Here is a 21966-nt window from a genome sequence, read left to right on the forward strand (position 1 = left end):
AACACGGTAAGAAGTGCTGTAAACTGCTATGCGTAAAAAAGCCACATGGTCATTCTTTGAGTATATATAGCATATTTTTGTTCATTTGAGAAGATCGTGAAAAGGAAACTCACAGATTAGAATTTAAATTCAATTTAATTTCTTTTGTTTTTTTGAAGATTTACGTATTCGAGTTACGCCCTAGAGTTTAAGCTACTGTATAATACAAGTAAATATGGATAATTTTTAACAGTACTTTAAAGTATAAAAGTCGGAAAATATCTAAACAAAAGAAAACAGGTGGTCTTTAGAGTCACGTAAAATAACATTACGAGGACAGTTTGTTTACTTGGGCACAACGCAAGGATTTATCGGAACAATGCCATTTGAGTGGGACTGGTACTCGTGACCATAAGCCAACTTTTTGTATCAAAATAAATCAGCTTTTTGAAGAACGGTGCTAATATAGACTTTAATCTTATAACTATTCAATAAATAGAATAGGCCTATGTCGACCTCTCAGCGTTTGCGTGTTTGCCCGAGTACCCATATATTTATAGAGTAAATATTGTTTCGGAATTGTATAGAGCGCATCAATCACCGTAGGTGGGGCTAAATATGAAATAATACACCTCAACATTTGTGTCTCATTCGAAACGTTGTATCAAGATGGTGGTATACAACACTTCAATTTCATAAGAGAGGACGTGTTGAATGTTAGTTATATTTCGAATAGTTAGAATTCAAGGTTCAATAATTTAAAAACAATCGAGTTTAGTAGACTATAATTTAATTGAGGACTTTCCATTGATGCGCATTCACAGATAGTAATTTCAGATTGACCTGTTTGATACAATTTGTGTCTCTCACAAGTGCAATATATATATGTACAAGTGCATTTGTTATTCCTATTTATTGACATTCTCGGAGTATTTAACTCTTATTATAATGTCGTTATACTTAACGAGAGGGAAAGTAAATATACTGTAACATATTACGATATTTGGTTACCGGTGCAATCGTTTGAACTGTGAATATTATTAGAATTGGGTGACGTGAAATATTTAGTTTACGGTGATATTCGGCACTTCAAACAAGTAGATGTAGTATCTCCTAATATACTGGTCCACTACATAGAGGCACTAAAAGAATAAAATCAAGAACGATTTACTCTTAACAACGCGAATAATAGCTTCGAATGTGACTCGTTTTCTATGGGTTGGGCCACATCGCTTTTCTGAATACAGACAACGTATTTCTCGTGGCATTGACTAATTGTGAAATAGCGATAGCAAATAAAAACGTTTTTTTATTATTTAGTATATGTTAATAAAATACTAAAACATCGATAATCTTTTATTTGATAAGAAACCAATTAAATAACATTATACCCTACTTCTACAGTGGTAAGCGTGATGTGGAAAGGTTTAATTTTTCATCACAATGTAAATCATAAGAGTATGCTGTAGCATCAAAGGGTACACGACATTGTCGAAGTATTCTATTACATATCTACGTAATTCGAAACGATGGCTTCGGATATGCACATTGTATCGACACATCTTACACCGTTAAAAGACAGAGGACTCGCTACTGCCCTTTTGCGTATCAGTGAACGAAGATCATTAAAAGATGAATTTGATGTGGAAAAAGTTGTCTACTGTGCAGCTGAAGAACCTTTCAAAGGATGGACGAACGCCGCTCCATCTGCTAGGTAATAGTTATGATATCTTATTCCTAAACTTGGAGTTGATTCAAAATTAATATGTCGTGACAATAAAAGAAATTTGCCCGGAAACGAACTCTTTCTTAGTCAACGCATTAACTTCCTGATATCAAGCAATGCCGCTATACCACCGGGTATTGTCTCTTTTTGTTATTTCGGAAATTATCGATTCTCGCCTGTATTCTAGATTTTGTGTCGTAATCTAACCTAGGTTCAAATTTCAACCATACGTCGTCAATTGCATTATATACCGAAAGGTCAATAATTATTGGATTATGGAGTTCATTACTTATCGATCTTGACCGGTAAGTATGTTGACAGGTATTTGTCTGTTAGATACACGCAATATCTCACGAAAACGAGGTTGAATCCGCTCCAAGTTTTGCATATGCATTCATCATATCTCGGACCAGAAGCCTATTGATTTTGGATAAATTATGTCATATAATTAGCGAATTAATAAGTAATTAGTGATGGGACACGCGGTGTCGCTATTGAGTCAAAGCGAAGGATTCACGCCGCTAGATCGATAGGTCGGCGGTCTCCGATCGCTATCTCGTTTACTATTAAATGATATCGATTTAGGTCCAGTGAGAATCACGGCTAGCCAACCATAAGATATTATCGTCATACTTGTGTAGGGCCTGTATTGTAACGAATTATCTGTTTCAAACTGATGAGGAATCTCATAAACTCTGTTTAAGGCCAATGTGATAAAATGAATTATTACAATACATTATTTATTCACTTCAATATCGGAATTATGAACTGGACTAAATTTTATTAATGTAGATAAATATAACTTAAACATGAAATGCAACCTCATTTATACCTCATACCTGTTTCTTATTTAGGTATTCCGTAGCGAGCAGACCTAGAGAAGTCGGACAAGGATTGAAAAAGAAGAGAGGAATTCGAAAGTCGAAAATTCTTGAAGCGAAAGACAGTCTCACTGACTTATATGCCGAAATTGTGGGAATGACAACAAGAGCTGATGGACATTATCATGCATCTGCAACTATACAAGAATTATATGAAGAGTACAAGGTTATTAATATTTTTAAAGTATCATCAGAATAAATGCCGTTGTATATTGCAAAAATGAGTCACGCCATCAAAATTGAAACAAGGTTTAATTCAACTCAATTAATTATTTGCATATTCCTTTGGGAAAACGTTCGAATCTAGCCTTTCAATCCTTCAAAGTTGTAAACTGCTCTACAGCCCAATCACAACCTAGCTGTCTTGGGCAGCGGGTTTGATTGTGTCGTTTGGGCGGCTGTACATAAGGGAATATTAAGCATCAGTTGTTTGTAGTAAAAGTACTCTATTTATTACAGAAGAGACAGGGAATTGAAGATCACATAAAAATAAAAAGTATGATCGATCCCATAACTTTTCGATACATACCAAGAGATGAAAGAACAGACGAAATTTCGGACGATGGCTCGATCGCAGATATCAAACTTCCCGTACTAAAGGTTAGACTGTATTTATCTATCCAATACTCCAGAAAACAATTTTGCTGATGATCCTTAGTTGCGACAATTTTTGTTTATATCATGCCTGGTCTGCCACGTTTCATAACAAGACACTCGGTGAGCTCACACGCATTTTCACTTCCCCTATTTGAAAGTATTTATAAAATAAATACATATATATATATATTGCGAACGGTTATGCCAAACGTCGTTGTACTTTGTCAAACCAGACCTGATATGACCGACTAAAGGATTCCTCTCACAATTTTACATACAGCTGATTACAGCTTGGATAAAAGTTGGATATTAATTCTGTGCTAGTTAAATAAAAACAATAAAGTTGATACAAAGACAAGGTTATATCTCACAATAGTATATATAATATAAATAACGTCAAATGAAACCCGAATCTTAATTTTAAATTGAATTGAAACCAGCTACATATTGTTCTTCCTCGGTAACACAGATGACACATGCAAACAAACAGACAAAATTGCTAGAAGTTCTTGAAAATTTTATGAGCAGAAAATCAGATGAAAATGGCAAACGAATAGACACTGAACAATTTTCAGTCAAAGGAAGAGATGCTGCTTCGTTTTACGATAAGTATGCAATTGAAACTATATTTGCAAATACTTTCCTCACTCACACATATGACACCGTTGAGATTTTCACCTATCGGATGATATGGAGTAGGCGACCAAACTTGGAATTGTTATTACCAACTGGTATCACTAGGCCAACCTTCAAAGCGCTATGAATGCTGATTGCTGAGCATTACTAAACAGCCTATTCTGTTAATCGTGTGTTTGGATGCAATCTAATGATCAATATACTTTAGATACAAGTGGTATTTTAAAGACAAGCAAGGAGGTTTATCACGAAACATAAAGATAAAACGCCCAGGGAGACATCGAAATATTAAAAAAAGAGTCGTCGATGGTAAGACCTATTATTCTGAAAGTGGATCTGAGGAATCGATGAAGAAAAATCGTAGAAAAAGGAGGCATTCATATCCGCCAACTTATGTGATTAAAGTAAAAGATGAAAACAGCAAGACAACTGCCGAAGAAACAATAACCTTTGAAAAGAAAACGGATTATGGATTAAGTGCTCCCGGAGCGCCTGGAATAGACCGTTGGGTAGCCAGAGTCGTTATTAGAGATTCACAAGATCAAGATGACGGTGAATCATATACATCAACAACAGCTTCACAAATCTCAGAAAATGCCATACGAAATAAAACAAATAAACTTCAAAATCGGGCCACAAAACAGTTCGCCAAGAACACTGACAGTGCAAAACAGCCAGATTATAGACTCCCCAGCAAAAGAGGCAAAAAACGTCCAAATAAACGTCTCCCGAGAAGTTTTTATGATTTGTATCATATATCAGCTGTGGAAACTGCTAAGGTTTCAATGAAATATAATGTTTCTGTGGGAAAAAGACAAGGAACACTGCCAGAACTAGAAACCGAACAACATTCGGATGATATAGTTGCTACATCAAACAAAGATATAAAAAGCAACCACATTTCAAAAACTTTAAAACCGACTCCCATTCATTCTATGAAACACGTAGAATCGACGAATACATTGAAACTTAATTCTAGGAAAGTTGTTCCTGTGTCTAAAAAGTCAAACGTCCTCGATACGATATCTGACGAAAACGAAGACGCGCAATCGCAAGTAAATTCAAAAAATAAATCAGACATAGCCCTTCCGCCATTACAAGCAAAACGACCTCCAATAGTTTCTAAAGACTCAATCCACAAACCAAAGAAACGGAAAAAAACAGACAGTAAAAAGTCACAAAAAGACGACGATGGTATATTTTCTTTACCAAGGTAAGTTAGGCATGATTGTGTAATACTAACACAGAGTATGGTAAATATGTGAAATATGTATAAAGGTCATTCTGGAAAAGCTTCTTGAACTTATTCTACGAAAATAGGTATTCCCATCCACAATTGTGCTACGGACAATATATGAAGATGATCTAGTATAGTGCCATTCAGATCAGAAGTTGTAGTATTGTGCAATTAAATGGCAGCTTAGATTTGTAAATCGGGTAAGAGAAAATTTAATTAACGAACTTTGCAATGAAACAATTCGCAAAAAACTGTCTTGAGAAATTGGTATGTCTGTGTAAAATTTCCCATCTTTGCAGTGGAATTATCTACCTGAAATATTAATCTACATTCTGCTACTGTTATATTTATAACATTTTAGAGCTAACTGCAAAATATAATTGAACTTGAATATAAATATAACACCTATATAACAAGTACAGAATTGGCCGGGGTAAGTAATAATGTCTATTGTATGACAGTCATCCAAGCAATAATACCGTGTTTTCCCGAAAATAAGACTTAGCTTGAATTTTGAATATGATTTTAATATAAACCCTCTCCTTAAAATAAGACCTAGTCGATAGTGAGAAAGTTTTTTGACCTAGTCGATAGCAAGGAGTTACTCCTACATGTTTTAAATGATTAATCTAAAACGTGTAAAAGGAAAATCTGTTATTTATAAGTAAATGGATATCGGTTTTCATATTTTATATATTTGCAAAATCTCTTAATTCTCTAGTTTGTAATTTTGTTTCTGAGACATCTCCCCAAAATAAGTCCTAGTGTTATTTTTCGAAAGAAAATTCAAATAAGACCAATGTGATTCTCCAGTACATCAAAATAGGAGACATATTTGCGATGATTTTAAAACACTCCACAATCCGGAAATATTTAATCGCTACTTGAATTAAACATCATTATGATCAATTCAAGACTTATAAGCTGCATAGCTAATTTAGTTAGTATAAATGAGGTATTATGATAGTTTTGGCCTATGTAGCAATAACATTTACAATATTTCAGTGCATTTAAAACATCAAACAATGGGACAGTAAATGTTGCCAGCGATATGCTACCTTTGATAGATTTTCAGTTTTCCATACAAATTGAATCCAACCATACAATTGAATCGAACTGTTTAATGTCGAGTTTCTTAAATATTTAATTTGACCACAACTGAACTAAAATAAATTAATGCACATAAAACATTTTCTAGAACCCTGGAATCGTCCGAGGAAAGGCAAATAAAAACACCGTCTTCTTCCACCTTTAATCCCGACAGAATGTTCCAGCAAATGCGAGATACTGCCGACTTTATAACCAAAGCATCGACGTTATCCAAGTCCAGCAAGTCCATTCAGTCATCGCCCAGGGTGAGTAGTAGATCGCTATCTGAAATGGCTTTACTTGACTGGACAACCTGATATTCTCTGCAATTATTCACAAGCATTTAGTTGCAAATACAGGGTGAAGAAAAACATCTCCCACATTTCACTTTTCAAAGAAATAGACGAGAAGTCGTCCTTTAATAAATTTTTATTATATATATACTTAAAAACGCATATAATTGTCATTTTGTTTAAACTACTTTTTAAAAACAAGCTCTTCAAGGTGGCCCCTCCAACTACAATACATCGCTGTATCCTGAAGTTTTCCATCAATCTCTGTGTGATTTCTCGTGGAATTTCATTTAGTATCCCGCACATGGAAGCTTTCAGTCAATCAATGGTTGTTGACATCGGTGCTTGTAAACCTCACCGTTGAGATAACCCCACAGAAAATAATCACGGTCAAGGTGAAAGGTCAGGCGAAAGTGCTGACCATTTCATATCACAATGCAAGAAAAAGAAAATACGTTGGAAAGGGTCGTCGCAAAACATTCATTGATTTTTGTTACGTGTGGGCCGTTGATCCATCTTGATGAACCATACCGTTGCATTTACTATAATATTTTTGAGTTTTGGCATCGAAACGCTTTGCAGCAACTGCGCATGACGAGCTGGAGTGAGCAGCTAGCTATAGAGCCTACATGTTATAGTATAGATGGTTAGCAAGTATTATATTAAAATACTCTTTACCGCAAATCAATACTGAAGGAACAATATGAAATAACCAAGCAAAATGAATTTACTTTCGGCGTGCATCACAATTTATATTTTACTTTAGTTTTTGTCAAAAATTGAAGACGCAAGGACAAGCGATGTTACTTCTTCCAACACAAAATACGAAGAAGGATCAAGAAAACCACTGCATCCTCGACATAACAAAAATAGGGCTCAAGATAAATTGCAACAACTTATCGACGAAGAAAAATTGTTGGTCAGCCAAGTTATAAAACAAATTAACACAAGCTTGCAAGAAGAAAATTTAAATTTCCAGGTTTGTAAACTATTTCTCACCATTTTTTTTTAATTTGTCAAATCAATAATGATGACCCTACAGTTTTATTGCTTCTTTTAAATTCGACGAAGTCTTGTGCTTAGGATTTCACCTAAATGATGCTATGTCTTTGTTCAGTACATATTGTTAGTAAATAAGGGAGATGTGGTTTGCCTGTGAAACTTTCAAACTCAGTATGTGAACAAATTAGGATTGGTAGTTTGAGCAGTTTCAATACACGGCTTACTATACAGACTTGTATAAATGCACACGCTGTCAATGTTTCGAACTTTCAATATGTCTACTTGAATCCGGTTTGTTCGTATAATGACTTTAGAGCAAGCGGAGGGAAAGGATGATGCGGATGTTCATTAAATTCATTACTTAACGCAAGCTCAAATTGTTAAAAATGACAACCGTTACTTGTTCAAAGTTGGCACCAGCGAACAGAAATTTTCCAATTGAATATTAATTACGGTTATTCACTAATAACTTCACATATTCAGAAAACTCCAGTTCCAGAAGTCATTCAGGATGCATTATCAACTGCGATTGCTAAAACAAGATTAGCCGAGATTCATGGAACTGCATTTCCTGTGAGTTACTCATAGCTTTTTAATTAAATAAAAAATTTAACAATCAAAAGTACTTAACATTTGAATTCGATTCCGAACTTACCAATAAGCTCCGAAAAAATTGTTCGCTGTATTGCCGTGGCCCCATATGTTTTATCACGGTCTCTCAAATCGATCTCTCGGTGTGTTGCTTCTTCGGTTGGATTTGTTCACTTTTAGATGAGTGTTTGTTACATAACTATGGACAGTTTTAAAACACACAATGTTAATTTTTAGGGAAATTCTGGATCACGGACTCTGAATATGCAAAACGTCATTAAAAGGCGTGTTGTTCCTCCGGTTAAAGGAAAATCTTCAGTTCCCACAGCCATGGTCGGATCTGGAGAAAGTTTTTTCATCACAGACACTATAAAACATGCCGCCAACAAGCCGACAATTTCCACATTACGACAGAGTGGACTGAACAAAAAGCCGGATGGAAAAAAACCTCAGATATCAAACGCGGTTCGGTCATTATCTAAAGAAAGGAATGAATCTTTCAAAAGGAACAAACTTCAGCCTGGGGTTCGATTTGTTGCCGAGGGCGATTTGTTACTTGCTAATCGCCGTGCATTTGCGCCAGCAGTTCCAGGAATTTTTGAAGCTTCAATTTCATCAATCAAACCTGCGAGAAGAATTGCAAACGTTAATCAACCATTTGATATTCGACAAAGGGCTTGATGAAACATAGTAATAGATATAATCAAAGCATTGCACAAAATATCGGTCTGTTACACAAAGTCATAAAGCATAATTTAAAATACATTAATATTATTTTTGACGTCGCTGATGCCGAATCGTGTTGTGATCCTTATGTCATGACCTCAAAATTAAGTTAAATAAGAACAATTTGAGTAAACAAAATAATTTTTTGCAACTATGCCATTATATTTCACCGTTGCTTTTATTTTGATTGGCTGTGCATATTAATGACGTAACAGTAAAAATGACGTAAAAGTGAGAATACAATTATAATATATATAATATAACCGTACGGCCACCCGTCATTTACCCACAATTACGGGCCAGTGGTGTCTTGTCCGAATTGTTTTTTCAATTGTCGGACTAGGATTCATATTTTCAAACCTTCTGATATATATAAAAATTTCGAGTTCTCGGTGTTCTGAATTTCATAGCGTATGCCGTCACATAGGATGAGATTTGCCAATGCTATAATATGTAACATTTAAATTCCATAAACACATAGTCTAAAAGGAGAAGAAGCCAGTTAAAATGGAAATAGTGTAGTAAAATATATACAAGATATAGCCAACACATTTTGTTTATTTCATTTGCAGATAAGTTGATTGAAGTTTTTTTCAAACTATCATGGCTCGTGTTATCCAACATTATAAAAAGTCAATGCTAGGCATTAGGCAATAATATTATTTTAAATATATTATACAAGAATCAGCAATTAACATAAATTCTTTAACATTCCTCAGTTTCAGCGCGATGACAACACAAGCACGTCGTTTAACGGTGTTTATATTACAAGAACATATCTAATCCGAATGAATGCTATTTATATATCATTTAATATATTTATTCCTACATAAGCCTATTTAGAAGTATTTTTTGAAATGTTACGTTTTATGGCTATTACAGATTGGAAGTTCACTCAGCGATTCGTGAATATGGCCTAATGAGTGTCATGTAAAATCGTTGTAACTTTGACAAATCCCATAACTATTTTACGCGCAAACTACGATAGTATTATCTAATATTAAAACAACGCCTTCTAATAGAGACAACGTGACCTCTAAGATAAGCTTAACTATCACGTTACTGTTCAACTAAAACAGCAATTATTAACAATAGGTTCGAGGAGTTTCTCTTGTCAGATGCATGAATGTAATAAATAAACTGGTAATTAAAGATTATTACATAATTTGCGGTGTCTAGAAATCAACCGCCAGACTTGAACGTGAAAAAAGGCGAAACAAAAACGGAATAGAAAGACACTTCAGCCCGTGAAAGTTTTTAAACCCCCGCCACGGAGATTTTCCATATCACTTGTTCCTACTGTCACTGAGAGAAGTGCAGAATAGCAGAAAAATCGAAGCGTGTGAAAATCACGTGAAAAGTTCCGTTGACGTTTTTGTTGATGAGAGTATAGTATAAACAAGTTTGAGATTGTATGATATTATAAAGAAGTTGGAACGATAGCTAGCTGAATATCTGAAATAAATTTTTAAATTGACGTAATATAAATATGAGGCTGTGGATTGCAGCATTGATGGTTGTCGTAACGACAAACAGCGCTCTAAGTTGGGATGAAATAGAGGTGAGTGAATTACATCAACAATTTACATAACATTTTTCACCTGGGCATAACAATATGCTTTATTCACAATTATCATAAGCATGCATAATTATACATATCTATTCGATTACAACACAGGATAATATTTAAAAAATGCCCATCCTATAACGTTTCTATTATATACTATTTAAATGTACACTACAGTTTAACAATAGGTCAAACCAATTTTACCTCAACTAATTGAAAATTTTTTTTAGACTTCGATTCAAGCGGATAGAGTACATGACATTGTCAAACGCCAGGCTGTAGTTGAGTGTCTTGATCTTAAAGGATATTGCAAACAATGGGCAAAAAGAGGTCATTGTGCTAGGCCAAAATATCGTGCATACATGAGAAAGAATTGCAAAGTTAGCTGCGGATTGTGTAAAGGTAAGGGGCGCGTCTACGGCTATTTCCACTAATATAAAGCATGTATATATCGACTGATATGCAAATATTACCATTACTCACTACATCTTGCTATTTTATGGATAAACTTCCGAATCTAATATTACGGAAGTGCCCATTAGTGATAACCTTCAAACTGATTTGTTGAACTTGGTTTAAATATTTTTGTACAGAAACAAAAGTTATTGTAACTACCACGGCACCAGAAGAATGTGTTGACAATCACAGGTCGTGTGCAAAATGGAAGGAGCAAAAATATTGTGAAAACGCCAAGTACAGAACTTTTATGAAGCAGAAATGCAGAAAAACATGTCAATTTTGCCAAGGTAACTAGGGTATCTTTTTAAAAACGAATAAAAATAAAGCAAACATCGACAATGAAATGCGTGCCATTACACATAGTTTCGCTCAACAAATAAATTACTGATAACTAAACTTCTTATATATATACATTTGCATATAAACTATTTTAAATATTTTAAACTAGACACATCGGTAAGTACAACAAAAATGTCAAAAGCATCAACGATAATTCCAACCACGATAGAAGACACAACTCTTGTATCAACGACCACTGAAGGTACAACTACGCCCGCGTCAACCACTGAACTCCCGACCGCTCAATCGACAACTGTTGAACCAACCAGTAAGTTTATTTTGAAATCTTTGCATTAGCGCCGTCGGTATAATGCGCTTTTAATTACACAATATTTTTATATAATTTAAAATTTACATGTAATTTGAATGACCTCCAGCATAACCACTCTACCAAAGAATTAGCTTTAAAGGTTTTTCTGTATCGTTGTTTATCTGTAACATCGTTCTGTTTGATCTCATGCAGCAGAACAAAGTGAAACGTCAACTACAAAGACAACTACGCCAAAACCAACTACAACCGAATCTTTATTAGAAGAAACAACGCTTCACACTACAGATAAAACTGGCACGACAGAATATGTCCAGACTACTATGCTAGATACTACAGCAGACCCTACAACAGAAGCATTTGAAACCACTCCAAGAGATGCAACAACAGAAAGCGAGCGAACCTCTACACGCACGACTGTCGTAGAGCTAGAAGAAACTACATTATTCGAAAAAACTACCGTCGTTGACCAAACTACTTATGAACAACAAACGACCGGAGTCGTCACAACTGGCGCAGAACTTACCACAGATTTTACGTTGCCATTACTTAGCACTACAGCAATGCCAACAACGACGGAAGCCACTCCAGAAATTACCCCCATTTGGCAAGAGGAATGTGTAGATAACCTTCCTCAGTGTGGTGCAGTCGCTTCATATTGTGGGATTTTGGATGTTAGGATACAATGTCGCAAGACTTGTGGATTTTGTCAAACAAGCACTGCTGCTGCGTTTGTGACTCAACCTCAAACAACTACTTCTGAGAAACAGACAACCACAGAGATGACAACTGAGTTTATCTCTACCACTACCACTGATGCAACAACGGAAACCTCAACAAATGTGAAATCCGAATATACAACGCCAGAACCAAAAGAAACCACACCCCTGATCACTGCCACTCAAACTGTGTGTACGGACTCGATGCCAAGATGCGCTGCATTTGTTAATTATTGTAAAGCATCAGAATATGTCAGAGAAGTTTGTCCTCTTACTTGCGACAATTGTCAAGGTCGGATAAAAGTAACTGAAACAACCGAGGCGACTTCATTGACTTCCGCTGTTTCGACAACCCAAAAACCGGTGAATTTCACAACAGTGAACCAAACAACTCAAACTGCAGTCGTGACTGATAACAACATGACCACCTCCATCGAAGACTTAGCGGAAGTAACAAAAGGCAAATTAAACAGCACCGATAACATTGATGACTTTTCTTCGACCGTAACCAGCTCAACTGAAATTATACCTGAAAGCAAAATCACGGTAAATAGCACGATCATCGCCACGACTGGCAATGCAATCAATACATCTACTCTTCCAGAAGAAGAATATGTGTCCGCAGAAATAAACCTTGGAAGCACTGAGGTCACATTTTTATTATCCACTCAGGGTTCGACAGATTCTAATTCGAAAACCACTGGTGCTGCAGTACCTGAAATCACAACATCAATGCTTGTTACTGTACCAAGTTCAGAAACTCAGCAACCCACAAAAAGCCCATCAATATCATCTACACTTGATGTCAACATTGAAAACGATACAGAAGCGCTCACTACGATGCAGGCTCCAACAACTATTACCATTTCAACAGCCGCTTTTGTTAAAAACTCAACCATAGCATCCACGACTTCAGCTGGTACAGAAGAGTGCGCTGACAAATTTGAAGTGTGTTCATCATACTCGAAAGTGTTATGTGCAACAGCGGCTTTCGAACGGAATTGTCTCAGATACTGCGGTGTGTGTGATTCCCTCGAAGAAGGTATATACTTATTCAAAAGGCTTTGCCATTTGTTAGGCAAGTGTCCATGAATTAATCTACAATATATATCATTTTTTTCGTTTAGTTCTCACCACAGCAATACCATTGTATTCAAATTTGACCACAATTAGCCCAGGAAGCTGTGAAGATTCGGGTTCGAAATGCTCAGAGTATAAGAAATATTGTACAATGTCCGAAGATGTCCGAAAACATTGTATGAAAACATGCAACAGCTGTGATGAATTTGGTAAGATACCATTCTAGATTTTTTGTATTGAAAACTTGTAATTGTGAATTGTTGCTGATTGTATGATATGTTACCGCTCCCAGGCAAAGCCATCACTTCACCAGTACCATCTTGTACCGATTACTCTACTGAGTGTCCAAAAATGAAATCGTATTGCATTGGATCCACGGTTTCTGAGGACGTTCGAGCGCAATGTCCAAAAACTTGTAGTCTCTGCGACGTAGAAGCGACAACTTCTCAAGATCAATCTGACGTAACAATAACCACTGCTGTACCGAGTGTCAAAGAAACAACAACTAAAATAGATGTAACTACTAAACCTGGTGAGTTGTAACGAAATATTTTCTGGCTTGTTAATTTTAGTATTAATTTAGTGGGCATACCTTGCAAACCCTATTATTTTTAATTTATAGATTGCCGAGATCACTTTGGGCAATGCGACAAATTGATATCTTTCTGCGGCACGAGGGAACAAGTAAAATCTTCCTGTCCGCTTACGTGTGGAATATGTACGCCAACCACATCCACAAACCCGGTTACATCAACGGCGGAAATAACACACCTGGCAACTTCTATGCCTACAACTGCCGTAACCTTCCGTCCAACAACAACCTCACCCCAGATAACGACCCCAGAGCCAGGTGAGCTATTAAATACATTATACATTCCAAAGTCATTATCAAAATAGTTTAGCAAACATTTAATTTTTATTTTACTCGTCAAAATGCAGAAATTGAGAAGTGTGAAGACAAATTTGCCCGTTGTGGCGATATATACAGCAAATGCAACGAACCTGATTCTATAGAATATCTTCGCGTTTCGTGCCGTAAAACATGTGGATTTTGTAAAGTGAATGCTTCCGAAATAGAACATTACCGTAAGTCGAATTTTACTAAATGATTAATTGTTTTCAACATGCTTTGTTAAGCCTTTTATGTGACCTTTATGTGGTATTTTAACTCGTTTCAGGCAAAGAATGGGGCGCTTGGGGTCCATGTTCCACAACTTGTGGCCAAGGAACACAAACACGAAGACAAGCATGCGTCGATCCTAATGTTATATGCCCGCGTGATATGCCTACAGAACAACGCGGGTGTCAACTGAGAGAATGTATTGAATGTGAAAACAGATTAGCAGATGCATCATGCGAAAAGTATAAACGAAGAGGTGCTTGTGGAATGCCAGCAATTACTGGACTTTGTATGAAAACATGTGACCAATGTGAAGATTCTTCAATCACACTACCAGTCCAGGAACCACAGCAAGGCAATTATAGCCCTTGGTCCAACTGGGGAGTGTGCAGCGCGGAATGCGGGCAAGGAATTGTAAATCGCAGTCGTACTTGCCAACCACCAACACGAGATGTGAGCTCTATATTTTGCAATGGACATCCAGTTGAGGAAATGCCTTGTATTGCCAAATCTTGTATTTCCGGAAGTAAGATAACACGCAATTTTAATAAATTATTACTATATTTATTAGTTTTTTAGATTATTTATTTATGGATTATGTTTTTTTGCTTACAGATACTACTTCAGGAGTATGCGAAGACAAACATGAGCGTTGCGAATCATGGTCAAAGAAGGGGTATTGTGAACAAAAATATACCAAGTACATGCGCAAGCACTGCGCTGTTTCTTGCAACATCTGTGGAAGTAATTGATTTTTTAAATTATATTTGAATTTATTTTACACATTAGTCAAAGTATATATATTATGATAATTACAAGAAACAGTTTCTTAGCAATATAATAAGCAAACCCACATGTTAATCTTGATGGTGAGAATCGTGGGTGGCAAGCAAAACAGTCTGTTCTACAAAGACCCGAAGCGTCCCTCTTTAAACATTCCTAACTAACATACTTCTTAATATTTTAGGATGGGGAAATTGGAGTGATTGGTCTCCCTGCAGTGTATCGTGTGGTGGAGGAATACAGCAACGGACACGTGTATGTGATACTCTGGGCTGCGTTGGTGACTACAACGAAATGGCATCTTGCAATCCACAATCATGTGAAGTAAATATATGTGAAGACATGACTAGCTCTTGCCTCAGAATCGACGCTACGACAAAATGCAAAGAAGCATTTTACTCATCCGTATGCGAACGCACCTGTGGATTGTGCCCCGCCTCCGGCCCAGGAAGAAGTGCATGTTTCGACAGGCATGAACAATGCACTGACGCAGCCGCAGACGGTAAATGTAATGACGTACGATTCAAGGATCTTTGCCCAAGGTCATGCAACGCTTGTCCAGGTGATGCTAATACTGGATCTACTTTGCCGTGTACTGACAAGATTGCTTCTTGTAAGCAAATGGAGCAAACACTAAACTGCCGAGATGCCTACATTCAGCAGAACTGCAAAGCAACGTGTGGACTTTGTGAACAAACTCAAGCAATTGCCACCTGCGAAGATTTAGCATCAACATGCGCTGCAATGGCAAATACTGGACAGTGCCGAAATCCTACTGTAGCCGAGTCTTGTCAAAAATCATGCGGGTTTTGTAGAATAGCACAGTTTCCCATAGGACTGTGTGTTGATGACGCCACAGAATGTCCGAATTATGCAGCCCAAGGACGCTGCAGAGATGGAAGGGTTGCGACACAATGCAAAAAATCATGTGGTCAATGTACACCGTCAGCTGCAGGCAATGAAGTCGAGGTATGTGTCGATCAAAGCACAGAATGTCCCACATACAAGATAATGGGATATTGCCAAAATCCAGCAGTTCAACAACAATGCCGTCAATCGTGCGAGATGTGTGGAGGACAGTGTATGGACAAACTGGCAAGCTGCAATCAGCTTGCAGATCTCGGATACTGTGACAACCCAGATGTGGCAAAATCCTGTGGAAAGTCATGTAACATTTGTCAACAAAATGGTAAGTAAAATTAATTAGGCTTGCGCCTGGTTTTGCATTGCCTAACCAAAACTAAACTTCATCATTGATAACGTTAATTTCTGAATTTTTTTTTCAGCTGCTCTGAATGCTCTATGCAAAGACGAATCAGAATTATGTCAAACTTACGCCGCTCTGAGGTACTGCGAACAAGAACAAATCGCTTCAAGGTGCAGAAAATCATGCAATACTTGTCCCAAAGTCACATCCGACATCTGCACTGATAACACACCCAGTTGTATAATATACAAAGCAACGAATTTGTGTAACAATACCGTCGTTTCAACACTCTGTCCGCTGTCATGCGGAACTTGTAATTGCAAAGATTCGATGTCACAGTGCCCAATGCTTGTGTCTACTCTGAAGTGCACGACAAGTTTTGTTGCTCAACAATGCAAGCTCTCATGCGGAACATGCCCTGGAATGATAAAAGGTATGGATCATTCGAATACCAACCCCGTGTTTTCTAATTCTGAGATGGTTAAATGCAAAATAGGCTTTCCATAAGCCAATTCCAAATTTTACTATAAAATTAACATTATAGTCGTGTTCCAGAGAAACCTTTTCAACTTTGTAGTATCCAATGTAATGATAATGTTATATATATATATATTTTTTGTTTTCAGCCGATACCTGCAAGGACAAGATAAGAGACTGCTCTTTGATTAAAAATTTGGGGCAATGCCAAATGCCACAATGGAGCTCAATGTGCGAAAAAACTTGTGAACTATGTGGCGTAAAACGTAAGATGATATTTCATACATTGCATTGCAAAATGAGAAAATTATATAACTAAACAAATGCGCGAGTTTAATTTCACAATATTAAATTCTGTCTCATGCTTTTCAGAAAAATGTGAAGATTCGTTGAGCGGATGTTCAGCAGCTGCGACCATGGGACTTTGCAATACCGGTAACATTAACATGGTTTGTAGGAAATCTTGTCGAATTTGTACCCCGGTAATAGAACCTTTGTTCGACGAAGAAGAAGGAGAAACAGAAGAAGAAGAGTGGGATTTGGATGAAGCAACACCAGGTAACTTCAACTTATTCTTAGCTAAATTTTGAGTGTGTGTTATACGCTGCAAACAACTCATCATTTTCGTTCAATTATCTCATATATATCTCTATCTTGTATTGTATAGTGGAAACTTTGATGTGTGAAGATGAAAATCAAAACTGTGAATCATTACGTGATCAAGGTTTGTGCTCACAGAAGAATATCCGTGATACTTGCAATATGACTTGTCGAGTGTGCGTACCGGTCAACCCAGGAAAACTGAAAGGTAACACAAGTTGTTCGGATATTTATGTTTACCTAGATGTTTATTTATTATTATAAATGTCTCACCTTTTTCACTTTTGCAGTTGATGATGAAGTATGCATTGATGGTACCGAGGAATGCAAACTTCTAACGCAAGGAGACAGTTGTTCGACAGACGAGAGAATTCGATTTCTGTGTGCGAAGTCATGCGATACTTGTGTTTCAGTTGTAGGAGAGAAGACATCAAGTAAGTCAACTTTTTGAAACGTACCCCGACAATGAATAAAATCAGGACCGTGTTGACTGAATGATTCGGCGAAATTTTCATTTTCATCGTTACTTTCTATATTTAGTATATTATACAATATGTTTTCATTTAGAATCTTCCGAATGTAGAGATACTATTGACTGTTCTGACAAATCAGACAAATGCGACGTGCCAGAGATCAAGAAAACCTGTAAAAAGACTTGCGGTGTTTGTGACACCGAAGGTGCAAATCCCAATCCCGGCGAATACGGTATGAATCCTATCAATAATCAAACTCCTTATTATGCTAAACAAAGGATTGAAACAAATTTACCATGTTTTATTACATTTCAGTTATCCCAACGCAATACGGCCAGTGCAGGGATCTAATGAAGGGCTGCTCAGAGACTAAATGCAAAATAATTGGATACGAAAATTACATCAAGAAAATGTGCGCAAACACGTGCGGATTCTGTAATGTGATTCCAGGTAGATTGTTGACATTAAATGGTTATAATTACTACCAAAAATGTAACACAACATTATTAAAAGAAATTAACCCCGTGTTAAAAACAGTTGTTCCAGATGAATACGGCGTATGGGGTAACTGGGGCAGTTGCACTGTGTCCTGCGGCAGAGGCACCCGTAAACGAAATCGTGTTTGCAAAGAAGGTCAAATTTGCCGAGGAGACGGTCCTGCAGATTATGGAATTTGTGGAAAAGAAGATTGCGAGGGAACGGAAACATCAGGAAGTTAGTATTTGATAATAATATTATTGGCTCGGATATATTTTCTAACTCCTTCTAGTAATGTAATTTTTTTCTAGCAATGTAATTTATGAGCAACAAATATTTCTTCAAATTTTAATTCTTGACGCATCTTACAGGACGCGTGTGTAAAGATTACCGTGAAAAGTGTGCAGAATGGGCTTTAGTGAGCAGATGCAAAGATATAAGATATAAATTTCAGATGGCTGAGCAGTGCCGACTCTCGTGTGGACTGTGTGAACCAGGTTAGTCTTTACCTCTTGATTTGAAACAAGATTGTGGACGAAGTTGCATTCTCCTTTTGTAGAAAAACAATTTGTTCAAAACCCAAAAATCTTTACATTGTTTTTTAGAACAATTGGGTGAATGGTCGGAATGCAGTGTCCCTTGCGGTGGTGGTACAAGAACGCGAACCAGAGGCAATGGAGTGGACATTGAAAATTGTAACACGAACATTTGTCAGTACGGTTGGGATCAATGGAGTCAATGGTCTCAATGTGACGTTACTTGCGGTAATGGCGAGAGCATGAGAACAAGAGAATGTTTGGGAGAAAACGAGGAAGAAATATGCGACGGTCCCTTCGAAGAAGTTATTACATGCAACTCACCCAGTGTTTGTCCCGATGTTGGCGAGTGGGGGCCGTGGGTGGATGGCGCATGTGATACTACCTGTGGCGAGGGAATTTTGAAGAGGTAAGACACTTATTTAGTAATTCTATAACATGACTAAGATAATTGATAAGATATATTGATTATGCCGGTATTTTATACATGCATTACAGTCACTGAAATTTAGCAATCTTCTTATATTTTAAGAGAGAGAATATGTCGCAATGGAGTTCCAGGCAAATGGGGATGTCCAGGAAAAGCTATCGTAACGGCGCTATGCTCAATGCCCGCTTGTCCAACATCCTGGTCACTGTGGTCATCGTGGAGTTCGTGCACAAAAACTTGTGGGTCCGGCTTGAAATCAAGAGAAAGAAAAAGAATTATTTATTGCAAAGAAAATGTGGATGGATGCCCTGATGAAGACGAGCAATTTGAAAGATGCAACGAGCAAGAATGTAATCCAGCATCTTGGGGATCGTGGCAGCCGTGGACCTCCTGCACGGCTACGTGTGGTGGTGGAAGCGCACTTCGTCAAAGATTTTGCGAAAAAAAGGGTATGTATTAATAAACGATTGATAAGTATGCACCGAAGTTGTATAAAATATGCTTTGGACGCAAAAAATCTTGTTTTCATACAGATTTGTCTAAATATTTCTAGTTTAATATTTCAATATATATATATCCTCGTTTTCAGGTTTAAGAGTTCGGTATACAAGATGCAACGGAACTGCTCAGAACCGTTTTGAATCTGGGGAGTGCCATACACAACCATGTCCTGCTTGGGGATCGTGGACTGCCGCATCAGAATGCAGTGTAACTTGCGGCGTAGGCGTAAAAAAATACTTGAGAGAATGTCTGCACGGAAACGTGGGCGTCGATGGATGCAGCGAAGGCGATGATGTCATGTATGAAACCTGTAAAAACGAAGATTGTAACGAAGGTTTGTCCATTTTCTCATCTATATTGCATTTCGCTGGCCTGATGTATGATTCAATAATTAATTTTAATATATTTCAGATTGTCAAGAAGCGTCTGTACCAATTAGTTATTTGAACACCACCGCATTCACGGAATCAGCGAACGATAACATGAACGGATGGGATGGTAGAAAATGGTGCTTACGTCCCGTTGCTGAAGATCAATGGATTCAGGTAAATCGAATTTAATTTAAACTAAGACGCATTATAAACTTGGCTACTAAGAATTTTCAATGATTTATATTTTTATAACAATAATAACAATTTTTTTTGTTCTTCAAGGTGGATTTCGGTAAAAACATGGCGATCAGTGGAGTTGAAATGGAAGGGGTTGTTTATGAAAAGTACATGGTCGTGAAGTCATCGATAATGACTTTCAACGTCAGCCACTCACCTGAACCTTCAAGATTTCAAAATTACTACGTCATTAGCAAACAGAACGCGACTGGACCAACAAAGATTAGAGCCAAAGTTACAAGGTAATTCACCAGTTTCATTTTCTATTATAAAGTTCAATTTATAAATAAATAGGTAAAATAAAGTACAATAATTTAATCTTCTATTCTAAAAACATTTATATTTTTATATATTAATTATTTTTATACAAAGTCAACATGAAATTATTATTCGCAGATCATGGAAACCAGTCTATGACAGGGTTTGGAGGATATCGACGAAACTGCCGACCGATTTCACTTGTTTTTACATCAAATTTTCTTATTGTACTTATCAAGAGAAACTAACGAAAGAAAAAAATAAAATGGATGAAACTTCAGAAAACGGTTCAGGAGAAATGTTTTAACTCTATTACTTTTCGTCTTTCTTCCGACATTTTTTGTTATTTTTTATGTAACATGTTATCTATATTGTTATAATTAATGATATTGTACGACAACGCCAAACAGCCGTTTATTTTGAAATCTATATTTCTGATTTTTCCATTTTCTCACCGTGTAATTATAAAACATATCGCTATTCTTTGTATATATCACAAGTCTTAATCGTTTGAAGCAACAATTCTTTCATTCAACATTTTTCAACATCAAGTACTTTTAAATGAAATTCCCGTCCGCGTTACATTTTTCAAAGAAGAGTTTATACACGAATCAGAATTGCTCAAAATATGTAAATAATAAAATATTTTTTATTCTTGTACAGTTTTTTTACCACTGTTTGTTACAAGATATTTTATCTCTGTGTATATTTTTTAATTAATGCAAAATACACATTAAATTTAAAAAGTGTTGTTCTGGTTATAACTAGGATTGCCTCATGCGGAGTTGTTTGGGTTTGCGTTTGATAAAATGCGTGGTCCGACTCTAGTTTTATTAGTACTTGCGTTGAGTATTTAGAAAAAAAATTCTAAATACTGTAATCTGCATACTTCTGCGGTCATCTGAAATCAGATATCTTGTTGTCTACACGACTGGCCGCATGTACATTTGCGATTGATCGATGAAAAAATCTCCAATGCAGCGTGGGAATACAACATAGTAAGAATGTTTTTTACATCAAAGATATAGATAGACTGCATTCAATGAGAAAAATATTATATAACTAATTTTGTCCAGGAACGAAAAGCTGAAAAACTCGGCAATATCACTAAATTATATCCTTCTAGATCGTTTTGGTGCCAAACAATGCCACTTTCGACTTGATATATTGTTGTTATTGATAATCTGTTTTATGAAGCCCATAACATCAGTGGTATTTTGCGTCATTAGGTGATGCGAAAAATATATATTATACTATTATATCATAAAATATTTACGAATGAATTGAAATATATACCAATACAGTGG

At 36.5% G+C, this 21966-nt stretch overlaps 2 protein-coding genes across 2 annotated transcripts; both read left to right on the plus strand.

Moving 5' to 3' along the window:
- Positions 1–1386: 1386 nt before the first annotated feature.
- LOC120346196 (uncharacterized) lies at positions 1387–9922 on the plus strand. The gene is made up of 9 exons (XM_039415874.2): positions 1387–1693; positions 2560–2752; positions 3046–3186; positions 3653–3792; positions 4028–5032; positions 6255–6411; positions 7205–7417; positions 7924–8013; positions 8269–9922. Exons 1-9 carry the CDS (start codon positions 1509–1511, stop codon positions 8710–8712), a joined length of 2568 nt encoding a protein of 855 aa, XP_039271808.2. The 5' UTR covers positions 1387–1508; the 3' UTR covers positions 8713–9922.
- Positions 9923–10074: 152 nt separating this feature from the next.
- On the plus strand, positions 10075–21405 carry LOC120346182 (uncharacterized). Its single transcript, XM_039415857.2, has 27 exons — positions 10075–10318; positions 10555–10726; positions 10918–11070; positions 11232–11390; positions 11586–13151; positions 13237–13398; positions 13482–13721; positions 13812–14039; positions 14129–14275; positions 14368–14835; positions 14925–15053; positions 15277–16281; positions 16379–16732; positions 16926–17042; positions 17149–17334; positions 17444–17584; positions 17667–17810; positions 17944–18081; positions 18165–18299; positions 18387–18563; positions 18698–18823; positions 18932–19271; positions 19395–19741; positions 19882–20127; positions 20205–20338; positions 20447–20643; positions 20798–21405. The coding sequence occupies exons 1-27, from the start codon at positions 10247–10249 to the stop codon at positions 20964–20966; spliced, it is 7452 nt and encodes a 2483-aa protein (XP_039271791.2). The 5' UTR covers positions 10075–10246; the 3' UTR covers positions 20967–21405.
- Positions 21406–21966: the final 561 nt, after the last annotated feature.

Source organism: Styela clava, chromosome 8 (assembly GCF_964204865.1).
Source record: "Styela clava chromosome 8, kaStyClav1.hap1.2, whole genome shotgun sequence".
NCBI classification, from domain to species: domain Eukaryota; kingdom Metazoa; phylum Chordata; class Ascidiacea; order Stolidobranchia; family Styelidae; genus Styela; species Styela clava.